Source organism: Rhinatrema bivittatum, chromosome 4, assembly GCF_901001135.1.
Source record: "Rhinatrema bivittatum chromosome 4, aRhiBiv1.1, whole genome shotgun sequence".
In the NCBI taxonomy this organism is placed as follows: domain Eukaryota; kingdom Metazoa; phylum Chordata; class Amphibia; order Gymnophiona; family Rhinatrematidae; genus Rhinatrema; species Rhinatrema bivittatum.
Genome location: NC_042618.1, coordinates 485,894,375 through 485,910,293, shown reverse-complemented (window position 1 = coordinate 485,910,293; position 15,919 = coordinate 485,894,375). Strand labels below are relative to the sequence as shown.

Here is a 15,919-nt window from a genome sequence, read left to right as displayed (position 1 = left end):
GTAAATCATCAGGATTTACACATGTAGGGCTCTTAAAATCAGCCCCCAATAGTTTACTTCTCCCCAATACTTAAAAAAAAAATAAAATAAATTTCCCAAGGAAAACTTACTGATTCCTTTCAGCCACCAGCAAGGTTATCCTCTCCTCTCAGTGCTCCCTGATTGGACATAGATAAAGAATAATGAATTTTTCTACACAATATTGTATCCAGTTTATCTCCATCATATTGATAGATGATTCCTTTACTCAGGTTATGGCCCTGTTGATCTTACTTATCGTGTTTATTAATTTGGCTGTCAGTTGTAACTTAGGCAGACTTCCCCGCCTCTGATTCCAGTATATATATGTGTGTGTAGTATAATATTACTGGCACATATGCTAATATATTACAGATAGGGGACAATAAAATCAGATACAATCCTAAAGTCTAATGATTGAACCCCACTATATATTATCTTACATTGTCTCCTTTATGTAAACATTCCTTCTTTAAATATAGTGCCATAACTTATCATAAATCTCAATAAAATAAAATAAACCTTTCACTCTACATCCATATCCCATTCATCCACATTATCAAGCATACATAATCCAATAAAAACATATCCCTTTAGATAAATAATACATACAATGGACATTAGCATTGCAAATAATATTTTAGTTGAAAAACTACACCATGAGCAAAAAGCACTTCAACAGATATCAAAAAAATGTAAACATAATACTGTTTCTCCATCTCTTTTAAAAAAAATATCAGCAGAGCTCACTGTAAACAGTAATAAGCTCTCATTTAGAGGAATATCTACATCATATACAGAAAAGATTTAAGAGACATCAGTAAAATGTAAACTTATAATGTCCCATGGTCCCCTGTTATGTAGGGGCTTTCTGAATCAATGTTGTATGCACTTTTCATTGCCGCCTACCTACTTCCTAGACGTGGTCTCCAAAACCACTTACACACTGTCTCTTTTAGACGGGAAAGCCCTGGCCTGGGCTTTGATTGACTATGTCTGCTTCTCCGTGCCCTGACCATTGCTTTGAACGACTACGCTACAGACTCTCCTGTGTCCAGAGTTTACACCATTTGCCACAACTTCTATTTGCCACTGGCTCTGATCCCTGCCTGTCAGTGACGCCACTCCTTGCCTATTCTCTGGACTTGGACTTTCTAGACTAAGGTCTCCTTTTGCTTGGGCACCACCAACCACCTATTGTTTCATTGGTGCCCAAGTTCCCGTACGGAATCCTGTCCAGGATAGGACTACGCATCTACCGGCTGTTGTCTCTGGGCTGAACTCTCTATCATCCCTAGTTAACACTGAGGCCCACCTAAGTCCTGCCGGCCCCAGCACCCAAAGGCTCAACCCGAGGGGAACAAGGGCTGGTATAGGTGAAGCTCCAGTGGCCTCCAGCTTCAGCCCACTCCACCTGCTGACAATGGGGACCCGTAGGTCCCTGCCTATGGGTTGCGTCAATCCCACCTCAGCCCAAGGGTCCACCTCCGATGCAACAGTAACCTTTGTAACCTATCAATAAAATCATCCATTGTACCTGAAAGCTGTAGGGTGGACAATGTAAACCCAATATTTAAAAAGGGCTCCAGGGGTGATCCGGGAAACTATAGACCAGTGAGTCTGACTTCACTGCTGGGAAAATTAGTGGAAACTATTCTAAAGATCAAAATCACAGAACATATAGAAAGTCATGGTTTAATGGAACACAGCCAGCATGGATTTACCAAGGGAAGTCTTGCCTCACAAATCTGCTTCATTTTTTTTGAAGGGGTTAATAAACATATGGATAAAGGTGAGCCAGCAGATGTAGTGTATTTGTATTTTCAGAAGGAGTTTGACAAAGTCCCTCATGAGAAGCTTCTAGGAAAATTAAAAAGTCATGGGATAGGAGGTGATGTCATTTTGAGGATTGTAAACTGCTTAGAAGACAGGAAACAGAATAGGATTAAATGATCTGTTTTCTCAGTGGAAAAAGTAAACAGTGGAGTGCCTCAGGGACTGGTGCTTTTCAGTATATTTGTAAATGATCTGCAAATGGTAACTGCATACTGTGCATAGCAGCATTTTGAACAGGGTTGCACGCTAACACTCTGGAAGAGTAGGCATTTTTTGGGGTCATAGAAGGGGGTTGTAGTATTCTGAAGGGTTTTTTGCTAGGTATAAATTTACATTAATTTTTGGTAAGGCTGATGTAAAACACTTTTATTTGCTTTTTAGGCAAAGATTTGTAGAGAATGCCTAAAATGATCATACTACAAAGCAGTTGATAGAGCGTTTAATTTTACTGAAGTTAGAACAGCAGCACATGCTGCTACTTGATGGCAAGAAACAAATTACAAGATAATCGGTACAGTCTAATTTTTTCTTGGGAAGAGGACGTTTGATACTACAAATGCATTTGTTTGCCCTACAGATTTCAGTACAGTGTATTTGGCATAAAAATAGCAGTACATTATCTGCTTTGGACAGGTTCACCAAGGGTGTTGTCTTCACCTGAAGGGTCTGCACTATCACTAGCTCTATATTGAGAGAGAGAGAGAGAGAGAGAGAGAGAGAGAGAGAGAGAGACTTGCTATAGTGCCTCCTCCCTAGACAGGTATTTGTATCCCTATCGGAGGCCCACCTAGTAACTCAAGGTGGGGTTTAGGTATGAGTGTAGGGGGTTGGGGGCCACTTTGACATTCTATGTGACACGTCCGAACAGAACAGTGGTCTCTTGTGAAGATTTGCTGGCCGTCGGAGTGAGGAAACTCACTCCAAGATGAGATTTGGGCAATGTTCTCTCAACCTAGCTTGATGGACACTCTACCTGGGCAACAACAAGCTAGGTGGAGAGAACACTGCCCAAATCTCATCTTAGAGTGAGTTTCCTCACTCCGAAGACCAGCAAATCTTCACAAGAGACCACTGTTCTGTTCGTACATCTCACGTTGAATGTCAAAGTGGCCCCTAACCCCCTACACTCATACCTAAACCCCATCTCGAGTTACTAGGTGGGCCTCCCATAGGGATACAAATTAGGGATGTGAATCGTTTTAGGACGATTAAAATTATCGTCCGATAATTTTAATATCGTCTTAAACCGTTATGGAACACAATACAATACAGATTCTAACGATTTATCGTTATAAATCGTTAGAATCGTGAGCCGGCACACTAAAACCCCCTAAAACCCACCCCCGACCCTTTAAATTAAATCCCCCACCCTCCCGAACCCCCCCCAAATAACTTAAATAACCTGCGGGTCCAGCGGCGGTCCGGAACGGCAGCGGTCTGGAACGGGCTCCTGCTCCTGCATCTTGTCGTCTTCGGCCGGCGCCATTTTCCAAAATGGCGCCGAAAAATGGCGGCGGCCATAGACGAAAAAGATTGGACGGCAGGAGGTCCTTCCGGACCCCCGCTGGACTTTTGGCAAGTCTCGTGGGGGTCAGGAGGCCCCCCACAAGCTGGCCAAAAGTTCCTGGAGGTCCAGCGGGGGTCAGGGAGCGATTTCCCGCCGCAAATCTTTTTCGTACGGAAAATGGCGCCGGCAGGAGATCGACTGCAGGAGGTCGTTCAGCGAGGGTTCCGGCGCCTCGCTGAACGACCTCCTGCAGTCGATCTCCTGCCGGCGCCATTTTCCGTACGAAAACGATTCGCGGCGGGAAATCGCTCCCTGACCCCCGCTGGACCTCCAGGAACTTTTGGCCAGCTTGTGGGGGGCCTCCTGACCCCCACGAGACTTGCCAAAAGTCCAGCGGGGGTCCGGAAGGACCTCCTGCCGTCCAATCTTTTTCGTCTATGGCCGCCGCCATTTTTCGGCGCCATTTTGGAAAATGGCGCCGGCCGAAGACGACAAGATGCAGGAGCAGGAGCCCGTTCCGGACCGCTGCCGTTCCGGACCGCCGCTGGACCAGCAGGTTATTTAAGTTATTTGGGGGGGGGGTTCGGGAGGGTGGGGGATTTAATTTAAAGGGTCGGGGGTGGGTTTTTAGGGGGTTTTAATGTGCCGGTTTTTCGATTTTTCGATTTTTCGATTTTTTAACGATTTTTCACGATTTTTCACGATATTTTACCCCCCCAAACGGCAACAATACGATTCCCTCCCCCTCCCAGCCGAAATCGATCGTTAAGACGATCGAGGACACGATTCACATCCCTAATACAAATACCTGTCTAGGGAGGAGGCACTATAGCAAGTCTCTCTCTCTCTCTCTCTCTCTCTCTCTCTCTCTCTCTCTCTCTCCATTGTGAACCACAATATATACTGGCAATGTAGCCCAAATTGGGCTAATAGTATACCTTGCATAGCTGATATCGCAATTTGCTATACACATGTTTATTAGCAATGCAATATTGGAAAATGAGGCCCTAAGAGTGGGCACTTTTTTATCCTGGGCAATGTTCAAAGAGTATGAATTTTTCTGTTTTCCTCATTTATACTTCATTAGTAGTCACCATGGGTATGGGTTCCAATGATGTTAGTGCAAGACTTCCCAAACCTGATGGCCTCACACCTGCTCAGGTTTTCAGGCTCTCCAGAACAAATATATACGAGATAAATCTGCAGATACGGGGTCTCCAATGTATGCAAATTTATTTCATGCAGATTCATTGGGAAAGCTCTGAAAACATGACTGGCTATGGGATTGTCTGGATGTATTTGTTTATCTGACTGGGAACTAATTCTCTTTCTTTGTTTCTTTGGGTCCCAGGTTCGTTTCACCTGATTCACCTGATGTTTGACGATTATGTGCTGTATCTGCTGGAGTCCCTTCATTTCCAGGAGAGGGCCAATGAGCTAATGAGGACTATGAAAGGGGAAGGAAGCACTGGTAAGGCTGCTTGTGCTGCCATTGTTATATATTATAATTATAATTATTTTATTATTATTTAGGGGTTTTTATATACCGACTTTCTTGATACAGATCAAATCAACTCGGTTTACATAGAACAATAGCTTGTTAACAATAACAGAAAACAACAACATAACAATAGCTCTTAACTATAACAAGTCAATACCTCAATTAGAGGAGACAGAGTGGGAGTAGAGAAAAAGTTACATTATAACAAGGGTGAGCAACTGGGAGTTGGAAGTAAAGAATAGGAGAAACCAATGTAGGTAGATAAAAACAGAGAGAAGGGGCTTGAAGCCAACCTCTAGAGATTAACTCTAGCATTATAACATGATTATGTGACATTCTGCTAGTTTATGTATTAATATGAAATGACTGAAAAACAGCTAGTCTAGGGGTCTGGGAAGGCTCCTAAATAAAATAAAAATAAAATAAAATAAAAATAAAATAAATAAAAGTGCCCATTCATTATACGGGAGATTTTATTATTATATATTATAGTAATATTGCCCATTCATTATAAGGGAGATTTTATTATTATATATTATAGTAATACTGCCCATTCATTAAAGGGAGATTTTATTATTATATATTATAGTAATACTGCCCATTCATTATAAGGGAGATTTTATTATTATATATTATAGTAATAGTGTCCATTCATTATACAGGAGATTTTATTATTATATATTATAGTAATACTGCCCATTCATTATAAGGGAGATTTTATTATTATATATTATAGTAATAGTTTCCATTCATTATAAGGGAGATTTTATTATTATATATTATAGTAATATTGCCCATTCATTATAAGGGAGATTTTATTATTATATATTATAGTAATACTGCCCATTCATTAAAGGGAGATTTTATTATTATATATTATAGTAATACTGCCCATTCATTATAAGGGAGATTTTATTATTATATATTATAGTAATAGTGTCCATTCATTATACAGGAGATTTTATTATTATATATTATAGTAATACTGCCCATTCATTATAAGGGAGATTTTATTATTATATATTATAGTAATAGTTTCCATTCATTATAAGGGAGATTTTATTAAATTATAGTAATAGTGTCCATTCATTATAAGGGAGATTTTATTATTATATATTATAGTAATCGTGTCCATTCATTATAAGGGAGTTTTTATTATTATATATTATAGTAATACAGCCCATTCATTATAAGGGAGATTTAATTATTATATATTATAGTAATAGTTTCCATTCATTATAAGAGAGATTTTATTACGATATATTATAGTAATAGTGTCCATTCATTATAAGGGAGATTTTATTATTATATATTATAGTAAGAGTGCCCATTCATTATAAGGGAGATGTTATTATTATTTCTCACAGGACAAGCAGGATGGTAGTCCTCACATATGGGTGACATCACAGGATGGAGCCCTGTATGGAAAACATTTCTGTCAAAGTTTCTATAAAGCTTTGACTGACACTGGCACACTGAGTGCACTGAGCATGCTCAGCCTGCAGTTATCCCTGTGAACCACAGGTGTCTCCCTCAGTCTTCTTTTTTCCGCTCTGCAGTAAGCATAGCGGTTAGGAGCTCTGTGAGACATTCTAACACTTTTTCCACACAGAAACACTTAAACTTTTACTTCACAAACACTTTTTCCCTGCATGGGTCTCCCTTCGCGTACATTTATTCGATGCTCGGTGAGTACTATGCCGTTTTTCGGTTGATTCCTGTCACCTCACTGGCCTGCTAACCGACTGCTGCCTTCCCTCTCCCTATGTTTTCAGTTAGCCACACATAGCCTGTGAGTGTCCCTCTGTGACACTCTGCCTGGTTATTAGCGCTAGTGGGATAGGGACTTCCATGGTTTCCGTTGCCGCCAGGGCCCCTGTAGATTCAGGTCCTTCGATTTCTTCGGTACCCTCACGCAGTCGATGCCCCATTGCTACCGTCGGTACCCCTTCAGACCATCCTGGATTCTTAGATGCCATCGGTACCCCTCCCCCCACAGTACACTGATGCCATCGGTCCCTGCATCGTTTCTATCAGTGCCATCCATGTTTTTCATCCATGGAGTTTTCCTTGGGTTTCATCAGTGCCATCATTGCCCAGATGGATGCCAGCAACCACATCTTTGCCTCATTGGTGCCATCCATGCCTGGGTCGATGCCACCATCGCCCAGGGCACATCCATTAATGCCAGGGCCATTTCCATCGACGCCATCCTTTATTTTATCGGTCATCGATGCCCTGGACATTTCCATTGATGCCTTGGTCCATGGCATCGATGCGCAGGTCAAGTCTATCGGTGGCATCCATGCCAGGGTCGATTCCACTGCTGGCATTGATGCCAGGCTCGATTCCATTGATGAAATCAATGCCCAGGTCGATGGCATCGATGTCTGGATCGATTCCATCAGTGACATCGATGCCCAGGTCAATTCCATCGATGCAGTCGATGCCAATGTCGATTCCACTGGTGGCAATGTCGATTCCACTGGTGGCATCGATGCCAATGTCAATTCCATCGATGGCATCCATGCCAACATCGATTCCCTTGGTGCCCATGTCAGTGCCATCAATGCCCATGTTGGTGGCATCGATGCCATCAACACCATTGGTGCCCAAGTGAATCCAATTGATGCTGTCAATGCCCGTGGTCATGCCACCGATGCCATCAGCGCCCGTCTTCATAAATCGAAGACTTCGATGCCCATGTCGTTTCCATCAATGTCTTCGACATTCTTATCGATGCGGTCATCGACTCTGTCAATGCCGGTATCATTTTTCTGATGCCAACGATGTTTTTTGATTATTCGATGCCACATCGTTTCCATAGACACCTATGCCGATACCGTCAGTGCTTCCATCACTGTAATCGTAGCTCTGCCCGGCTCATCGACATTTTTTCATATATATTTTTGACGATACCCTCGAAGCCACTTCGGCCGCCATCAACACCGTCAATACCAACATAGCACCACCATGTAATGTCCTTGCCTAAACACAGTGCTCCATGCTTTGTGTTCTTATTAAAGCCCCGTATTAGCCTACGACACTACATAGTGCCAGGAGCAGTGCAGGCATGCTGACAGTCCATCTTCATTTGCCATCCAAGACAGTGAGGGCATCCACCTCGGTGCTGGGGAAAGACCGGGCCGAGTACCATGGCACTCAGTGTCACTGACACGGTGACCATCCGCCATCGACGCCATCCAGCACATTGCTGCTATCCTTCTCGGTGCTGGAGAATGCCTGGGCTGAGCAACATCACCACTGCCATCGCCACTGTTCCGCACAGTGCTGGCAGTCTTTGGTGCTCCAGAAACACCGGAACAAGTTCCGAAGAATTCTGCACTGGCGTCACGAGACATCGAGTTGCTGCGACGAGGGCCGGGTTCATGAGCCAAAGATGGCTCCCCTGTTCCTGAGGCATGCCCCACCAACATCGGTGCGGGATTGTGGCCTTCCATAAATTACCGTGGTAGCACCAGCCTTGCTCAGCCTGTCTCCTTTTTACCTGCGCCACCATACCAGGCATCAGAGTTGAGACGGACGTCTATGTCCGACAGGCTACCCCTCGATGACTCCTGAAATCCACGGAGCCAGCCATCTTCACCGGCTCATCCTTCGGCGATCCACGTTGGATGGTAAGTACCTGCTTTTGCGGCATTCCCATTGATATGTGTTCTCTAATTCGGACCACATGGTTCGAAAAGTTCTAGGTCATCTACCTTCCAAGAACCGTATTAGTGTCTCTATCATTTCTTTGGGATTGCATCAGGACATCCTCCTGCTTTCAGCAGTGGGACTCTGTACTGATTAATGCTCTGGCTTCTGGTTCCTAATTCAGAGCCAAAGTTCCAGATGCATTCGCTGATCTGCTAAACCCGAGATCTAGCAAATACTACCTCAGGTGCAAGTCCACCTCGAAGCCTGACGACAGGTCTCGATGTTTCCTTGTACAGCACACAGAAATGCGGGTAAGACTTTACCGTTCATGCTCCCGTGGGAGCTTACATGATATCCAGATTACATCAGCCCCGCCAGCTGGACACCTCCTGGTCTCCCAACTAGCTGGATATCAGAGCGGCCACCCCACTTTGTATGAAGGTTTCCGGTATACTCCCCCAGACGCTACAAAGCGCAGGAGGGAGAGGGATTGGGGAGTTTTCATTACATTATTCGTTCTTTCAACAGAAAGTAGTTATTCTCCGCCCATCCTGGACCTCAGAAATACCAACTTTCTTCAGAAGGCACAGGTAAAATGGTATCTCTCGTCACCATGCTTCCATATCGCAGTAAGTACATTAAGGGGAGGTGAAAGAAGCTGTTTTAGCCAAAAGATCTTCATTCAAAAATTGGAAGAAGGATTCAACAGAAGAAAATAGGATAAAGCATAAATGTTGGCAAGATAAATGTAAGACATTGATAAGACAGGCTAAGAGAGAAATTGAAAAGAAGTTGGCTGTAGAGGCAAAAACTCACAGTAAAAACTTTTTTAAATATATCCAAAGCAGAAAGCCTGTGAGGGAGTCAGTTGGACCGTTAGATGATCGAGGGGTTAAAGGGGCACTTACAGAAGATAAGGCCATTGTTGCTTCGGTGTTTACTGAAGAGGATGTTGGGGAGGTACCCACAATGGAGAAGGTTTTCATGGGTAATGATTCAGATGGACTGAATCAAATCACGGTGAACCTAGAAGATGTGGTAGGCCTGATTGACAAACTGAAGGGTAGTAAATCACTTGGACTGGATGGTATACACCCCAGAGTTCTGAAGGAACTAAAAAATTAAATTTCAGACCTATTAGTAAAAATTTGTAACCTGTCATTAAAATCATCCATTGTACCTGAAGACTGGAGGATAGCAAATGTAACCCCAATATTTAAAAAGGGCTCCAGGGGCGATCCAGGAAACTACAGACCGGTTAGCCTGACTTCAGTGCCAGGAAAAATAGTGGAAAGTGTTCTAAACATCAAAATCACAGAACATATAGAAAGATATGGTTTAATGGAACAAAGTCAGCATGGCTTTACCAAGGGCAAGTCTTGCCTCACAAATCTGCTTCACTTTTTTGAAGGAGTTAATAAACATGTGGATAAAGGTGAACCGGTAGATGTAGTATACTTGGATTTTCAGAAGGCGTTTGACAAAGTTCCTCATGAGAGGCTTCTAGGAAAAGTAAAAATTCATAGGATAGGTGGCGATGTCCTTTCATGGATTGCAAACTGGCTAAAAGACAGGAAACAGAGAGTAGGATTAAATGGTCAATTTTCTCAGTGGAAGGGAGTGGACAGTGGAGTGCCTCGGGGATCTGTATTGGGACCCTTACTTTTCAATATATTTATAAATGATCTGGAAAGAAATATGACAAGTCAGATAAATCAAATTTGCAGATGACACAAAATTGTTCAGAGTAGTTAAATCACAAACAGATTGTGATAAATTGCAGGAAGACCTTGTGAGACTGGAAAATTGGGCATCGAAATGGCAGATGAAATTTAATGTGGATAAGTGCAAGGTGATGCATATAGGGAAAAATAACCCATGCTATAATTACACAATGTTGGGTTCCATATTAGGTGTTACCACCCAAGAAAGAGATCTAGGCGTCATAGTGGATAACACATTGAAATCGTCGGTACAGTGTGCTGCGGCAGTCAAAAAAGCAAACAGAATGTTGGGAATTATTAGAAAGGGAATGGTGAATAAAACGGAAAATGTCATAATGCCTCTGTATCGCTCCATGGTGAGACCGCACCTTGAATAATGTGTACAATTCTGGTCGCCGCATCTCAAAAAAGATATAATTGCGATGGAGAAGGTACAGAGAAGAGCTACCAAAATGATAAGGGGAATGGAACAACTCCCCTATGAGGAAAGACTAAAGAGGTTAGGACTTTTCAGCTTGGAGAAGAGACGACTGAGGGGGGATATGATAGAGGTGTTTAAAATCATGAGAGGTCTAGAACGGGTAGATGTGAATCGGTTATTTACTCTTTCGGATAGTAGAAAGATTAGGGGGCACTCCATGAAGTTAGCATGGGGCACATTTAAAACTAATCGGAGAAAGTTCTTTTTTACTCAACGCACAATTAAATTCTGGAATTTGTTGCCAGAGGATGTGGTTAGTGCAGTTAGTATAGCTGTGTTTAAAAAAGGATTGGATAAGTTCTTGGAGGAGAAGTCCATTACCTGCTATTAAGTTCACTTAGAGAATAACCACTGCCATTAGCAATGGTAACATGGAATAGACTTAGTTTTTGGGTACTTGCCAGGTTCTTATGGCCTGGATTGGCCATTGTTGGAAACAGGATGCTGGGCTTGATGGACCTTTGGTCTGACCCAGTATGGCATTTTCTTATGTTCTTATGTTCTTATGTTCACCTCTGTTCCAATTGGTGTATCGTTTGGGAGTGGGGATACCTGATTAACGGTAAACTCCTTCTGAATCAGCTTACCATGGATTATCCACTGATCAAGCCGCCTCTATTTTCACTAGTCACAGAATGGAACCTATATCTCATGCTTATAAGTCTCATACATTCTCTGTTCGAGCCTTTCCATTCCTCTCATTTCACAGTTTGGCATGGGAAATTCTTTCCCTCATAAACGTCACTTCTGCCATCAGGGTCAGTGAGTTACACACCTTGTTACATACTCATCCGACCCTGCCTTCATCCGTGAACGTTTGGTTTTACATATTCAACTTCATATCCTTCTTAAGGTAGACGTTGCATCTCACCTAACTCAGAATATACTCTGCCCATTTTTCCAACACTTCTCTCTCACCAAAGCGAGAGGGTTTTTTTTCCACTCCTTGGACTGTAATAGTGCACTTGCATTCTATTTAGATCGCACTACACTCCATAGGAATTCCACCTAACTCTTTCCTTCTGTGGCAAGAGACAAGCTGCGAGTTCCAGTGGGCAAACAGACCTATTCCTCCTAATTGACAGTCTGTATTTCTCTTCTACCAACAAGCTGGCATTTTACTACAACACTGTGTGTAACCACACTCTTTTGCATCCATCCCAGCCTCAATAGCTTCCCTTCGGCTGGTACTGCTAGTACATATTTATCAGGCTGCAACCTGGAGCTCTCTCCATACCTTCGCAGCCATTATTGCTTACATACGACTGGCCGGCATGCTCCGTCTTTGGCCAGTCCATCTACTCCTATTCTTTTAGGTTTAACTACCCAACATCCTTCCACCAACCCGTTAAGGGTTTCAGGATGCAATCTGTCCCAAATTCCACCCCCGTCATTGCGCCTTCGTGCGTCTTGGGTGCATTTGGTGCACTCTCGGGCATCCTCAGCTCGGTACTCACCCATATGTGAGGACTACCATCCTGCTTATCCTGTGAGAAAGCAAATGTTGCTTACCTGTAACAGGTGTTCTCACAGGACAGCAAGATGTTAGTCCTCACGAAACCCACCCACTATCCTGCGGAACTGGGTCAGTATACGTTTTTACTTTTATTTTAGTTTCGCTTGCGCTTTTAGCTATAAGACGAGACTGAGGGAGACACCTGTGGTTCACAGGGATAACTGCAGGCTCAGCATGCTCAGTGCACTGAGCATGCCAGTGTCAGTCAAGGCTTTATAGAAACTTTGACAGAAAAGTTTTCTGTACAGGGCTCCATCCTGTGATGTAACCCATATGAGAGGACTAACATCCTGCTGTCCTGTGAGAACACCTGTTACAGGTAAGCAACATTTGCTGTATTATAGTAATAGTGTCCATTCATTATAGGGGAGATTTTATTATTATACATTATGGGCTAGATTTTAAAAGCCCTGCGCGCGTAAATCCTCATGGATTTACGCGCGCAGGGCACTCGTGCGCCGGCACGCCTATTTTGCATAGGCCACCGGCACGTGCAAAGCCCCGGGACTCGCGTAAGTCCTGGGGCTTCGTAAAAGGGGCAGGAGGGGGCATGGAGACGGTTCGGGGGCGGGCCGGGAGGGCGGTCCCGAGTCCCCTGGCACTGTGGCCTGTGCCGGGGGATGCAAGGCAGCGCGCGCAATTTATGCCTGCTTGAAGCAGGCGTAACTTGCCCAACAAAGGTGGAGGGGGGATTTAGGTAGGGCCGGGGGGTAGGTTAGGTAGGGGAAGGGAGGGGAAGGTGGGGGGACTCGGAGGGAACGGAGGCAGGTTGCGCGGCTCGGCGCGTGCAGGCTGCCGATTTTTGCGCAGCCTTGTGCGCGCCGACCCCGGATTTTATAAGATATGGGTGGCTACGCGCATATCTTATAAAATCCGGCGTACTTTTTAAAGATCTACCTCTATAGTAATAGTGCCCATTCATTATAAGGGAGATTTTATTATTATACATTATGAGGTAGATCTTAAATAAGTATGTGCGCTCGTACTTTTGTTCGTGCAACCGGCGCGTAGCCGCACGTATCTTATAAAATCCGGGGTTGGCGTGCGCAAAATCGGCAGCCTAACTCCATTCATTATAAGGGAGATTGTATTATTATATATTATAGTAATAGTGCCCATTCATTATAAGGGAGATTTTATTATATATTATAGTAATAGTTTCCATTCATTATAAGGGAGATTTTATTATTATATATTATAGTAATAGTGCCCATTCATTATAAGGGAGATTTCATTATTATATATTATAGTAATAGTTTCCATTCGTTAAAAGGGAGATTTAATTATTATATATTATAGTAATAGTGCCCATTCATTATAAGGGAGATTTTATTATTATATATTATAGTAATAGTTTCTATTCATTATAAGGGAGATTTTATTATGATATATTATAGCAATAGTGTCCATTCATTATAAGGGAGATTTTATTATTATATATTATAGTAATAGTGTACATTCATTATAAGGGAGATTTTATTATTATATATTATAGTAATAGTGCCCATTCATTATAAGGGAGATTTCATTATTATATATTATAGTAATAGTTTCCATTCGTTAAAAGGGAGATTTTATTATTATATATTATAGTAATAGTTTCCATTCATTATAAGGGAGATTTTATTATGATATATTATAGTAATAGTGTCCATTCATTATAATGGAGATTTTATTATTATATATTATAATAATAGTGTCCATTCATTATAAGGGAGAGTTTATTATTATATATTATAGTAATAGTTTCCATTCATTATAAGGGAGATTTTATTATTATATATTATAGTAATAGTGTCCATTCATTATAAGGGAGATTTTATTATTATATATTATAATAATAGTTTCCATTCATTAAAAGGGAGATTTTATTATTATATATTATAGTAATAATGTCCATTCATTATAAGGGAGATTTTATTATTATATATTATAATAATAGTTTCCATTCGTTAAAAGGGAGATTTTATTATTATATATTATAGTAATAATGTCCATTCATTATAAGGGAGATTTTATTATTATATATTATAGTAATAGTTTCCATTCATTATAAGGGAGATTTTATTATTATATATTATAGTAATAGTGCCCATTCATTAAAAGGGAGATTTTATTTTTATATATTATAGTAATAGTTTCCATTCATTATAAGGGAGATTTTATTATTATATAGTGTAGTAATAGTGTCCATTCATAATAAGGGAGAATTAAATTATTGTATATTGTAGTAATAATGTCAGTTCATTATAAGGGTGACTTTCAAAGGCATTTCCATGGGTACAACAGTAATTTAATTGCAGAAATGGGTTTTTAGAAAATTGACCCTTGTGTGTGTGGGGGTAAATTTCAATGCATCATGACACTACCAGTGTAACATTACCTGCAATAGGGGGACATGTTTCCAGGGGCAGATAAACTTCCATTTGTCATGGCACTACAGAGGGAACTTTATGCGCAGGAGGAAACATTCCCGGGGCAGATAAACCTATGTGAATCGTGACACTACATGTGTAAGTTTACCCACAGTAGGGGAGGCATTTCTAGGGTGGATAACTTGTGTCACTGTATGTGTAAGTTTACACGCAATAGGGAAGACATTCCTGCAATAGATAAATTGTGTCACTGAATGTATAGGTTTACACACAAAGCAAAATTGCTTACCTTGTAATAGGTGTTATCCCAGGGCAGCAGGATGTAGTCCTCACATATGGGTGACGTCACTAGCGGAGCCCTAGTGCGGGAAAACTTTCTGTCAAAGTTTCTAGAAACTTTTGACTGGCCCAGTAAGGCCACTGAGCATGCCCAGCATGCTATGATATTCTCTGCCACAGGTGTCTCTCTTCAGTCTCGTATGTAGTAAAAGCATTAGCAAAAATAAATAATAAAGGTATACGGCCCAACTCCGCAAGGTGGCGGGTGGGTTCTGTGACGACTACATCCTGCTGTCCTGGGATAACACCTATTACAAGGTAAACAATTTTGCTTTATCCCAGGACAAGCAGGATGCTAGTCCTCACATATGGGTGATTAGCAAGCTAGAGGCTGAGTAATTTTGTATTGAGGCAACACTGAAGTATTGTTGGTGAAAGTGAGGCAGCCGAAGATCACAGAACATTGGATGTAGAAGGAGTTGGGTTTAAGCTGGAAACAAGTTCTTTAAGACAGATTGTCCGTAGGCTGAATCTTGTCTTCCTTGCTTGTCCAAGCAGTAATGAGCTGCAAAAGTGTGAAGAGAACTCCACGTTGCTGCTTTACATATGTCAAGTATTGGCACTGAACGGTAGTGTGCTACTGAAGTTGACATTGCTCTTACTGAGTGTGCTTTTACTCGCCCTTGGAGAGGAAGGCTTGCTTGTTCATAACAAAATTGTATGCAATCTGCTAGCCAATTTGATATAGTATGTTTTCCCACAGGTTTACCTGGTTTGTTTGGGTCATAGGAAACAAAGAGTTGATTGGATTTCCTATGGACAGCAGTGCGGTTTAAGTAGAAAGACAGAGCACGCTTGCAATCCAAGGTGTGTAAGGCCCTCTCTCCTTGGTGAGAGATTGATTTAAGTGGAATTCCGTGACTATCATAGGGAGGAATTTTGGATGAGTACGGAGAACCACTCTGTCATGCAAGAACTTCATGTAAGGCTCATATGTGACAAGTGCCTGTAACTCACTAACT

The 15,919-nt window shown here is 41.9% G+C and overlaps 1 protein-coding gene across 1 annotated transcript in view; it reads left to right on the top strand.

Moving 5' to 3' along the window:
• The window catches only part of RFX4 (regulatory factor X4), a 501,498-nt gene that overhangs the window by 287,076 nt on the left and 198,503 nt on the right, over window positions 1–15,919 (top strand). The window contains 1 exon segment of the mRNA XM_029597552.1: window positions 4,713–4,832. Within this exon segment, the coding sequence (XP_029453412.1) occupies window positions 4,713–4,832 (120 nt within the window).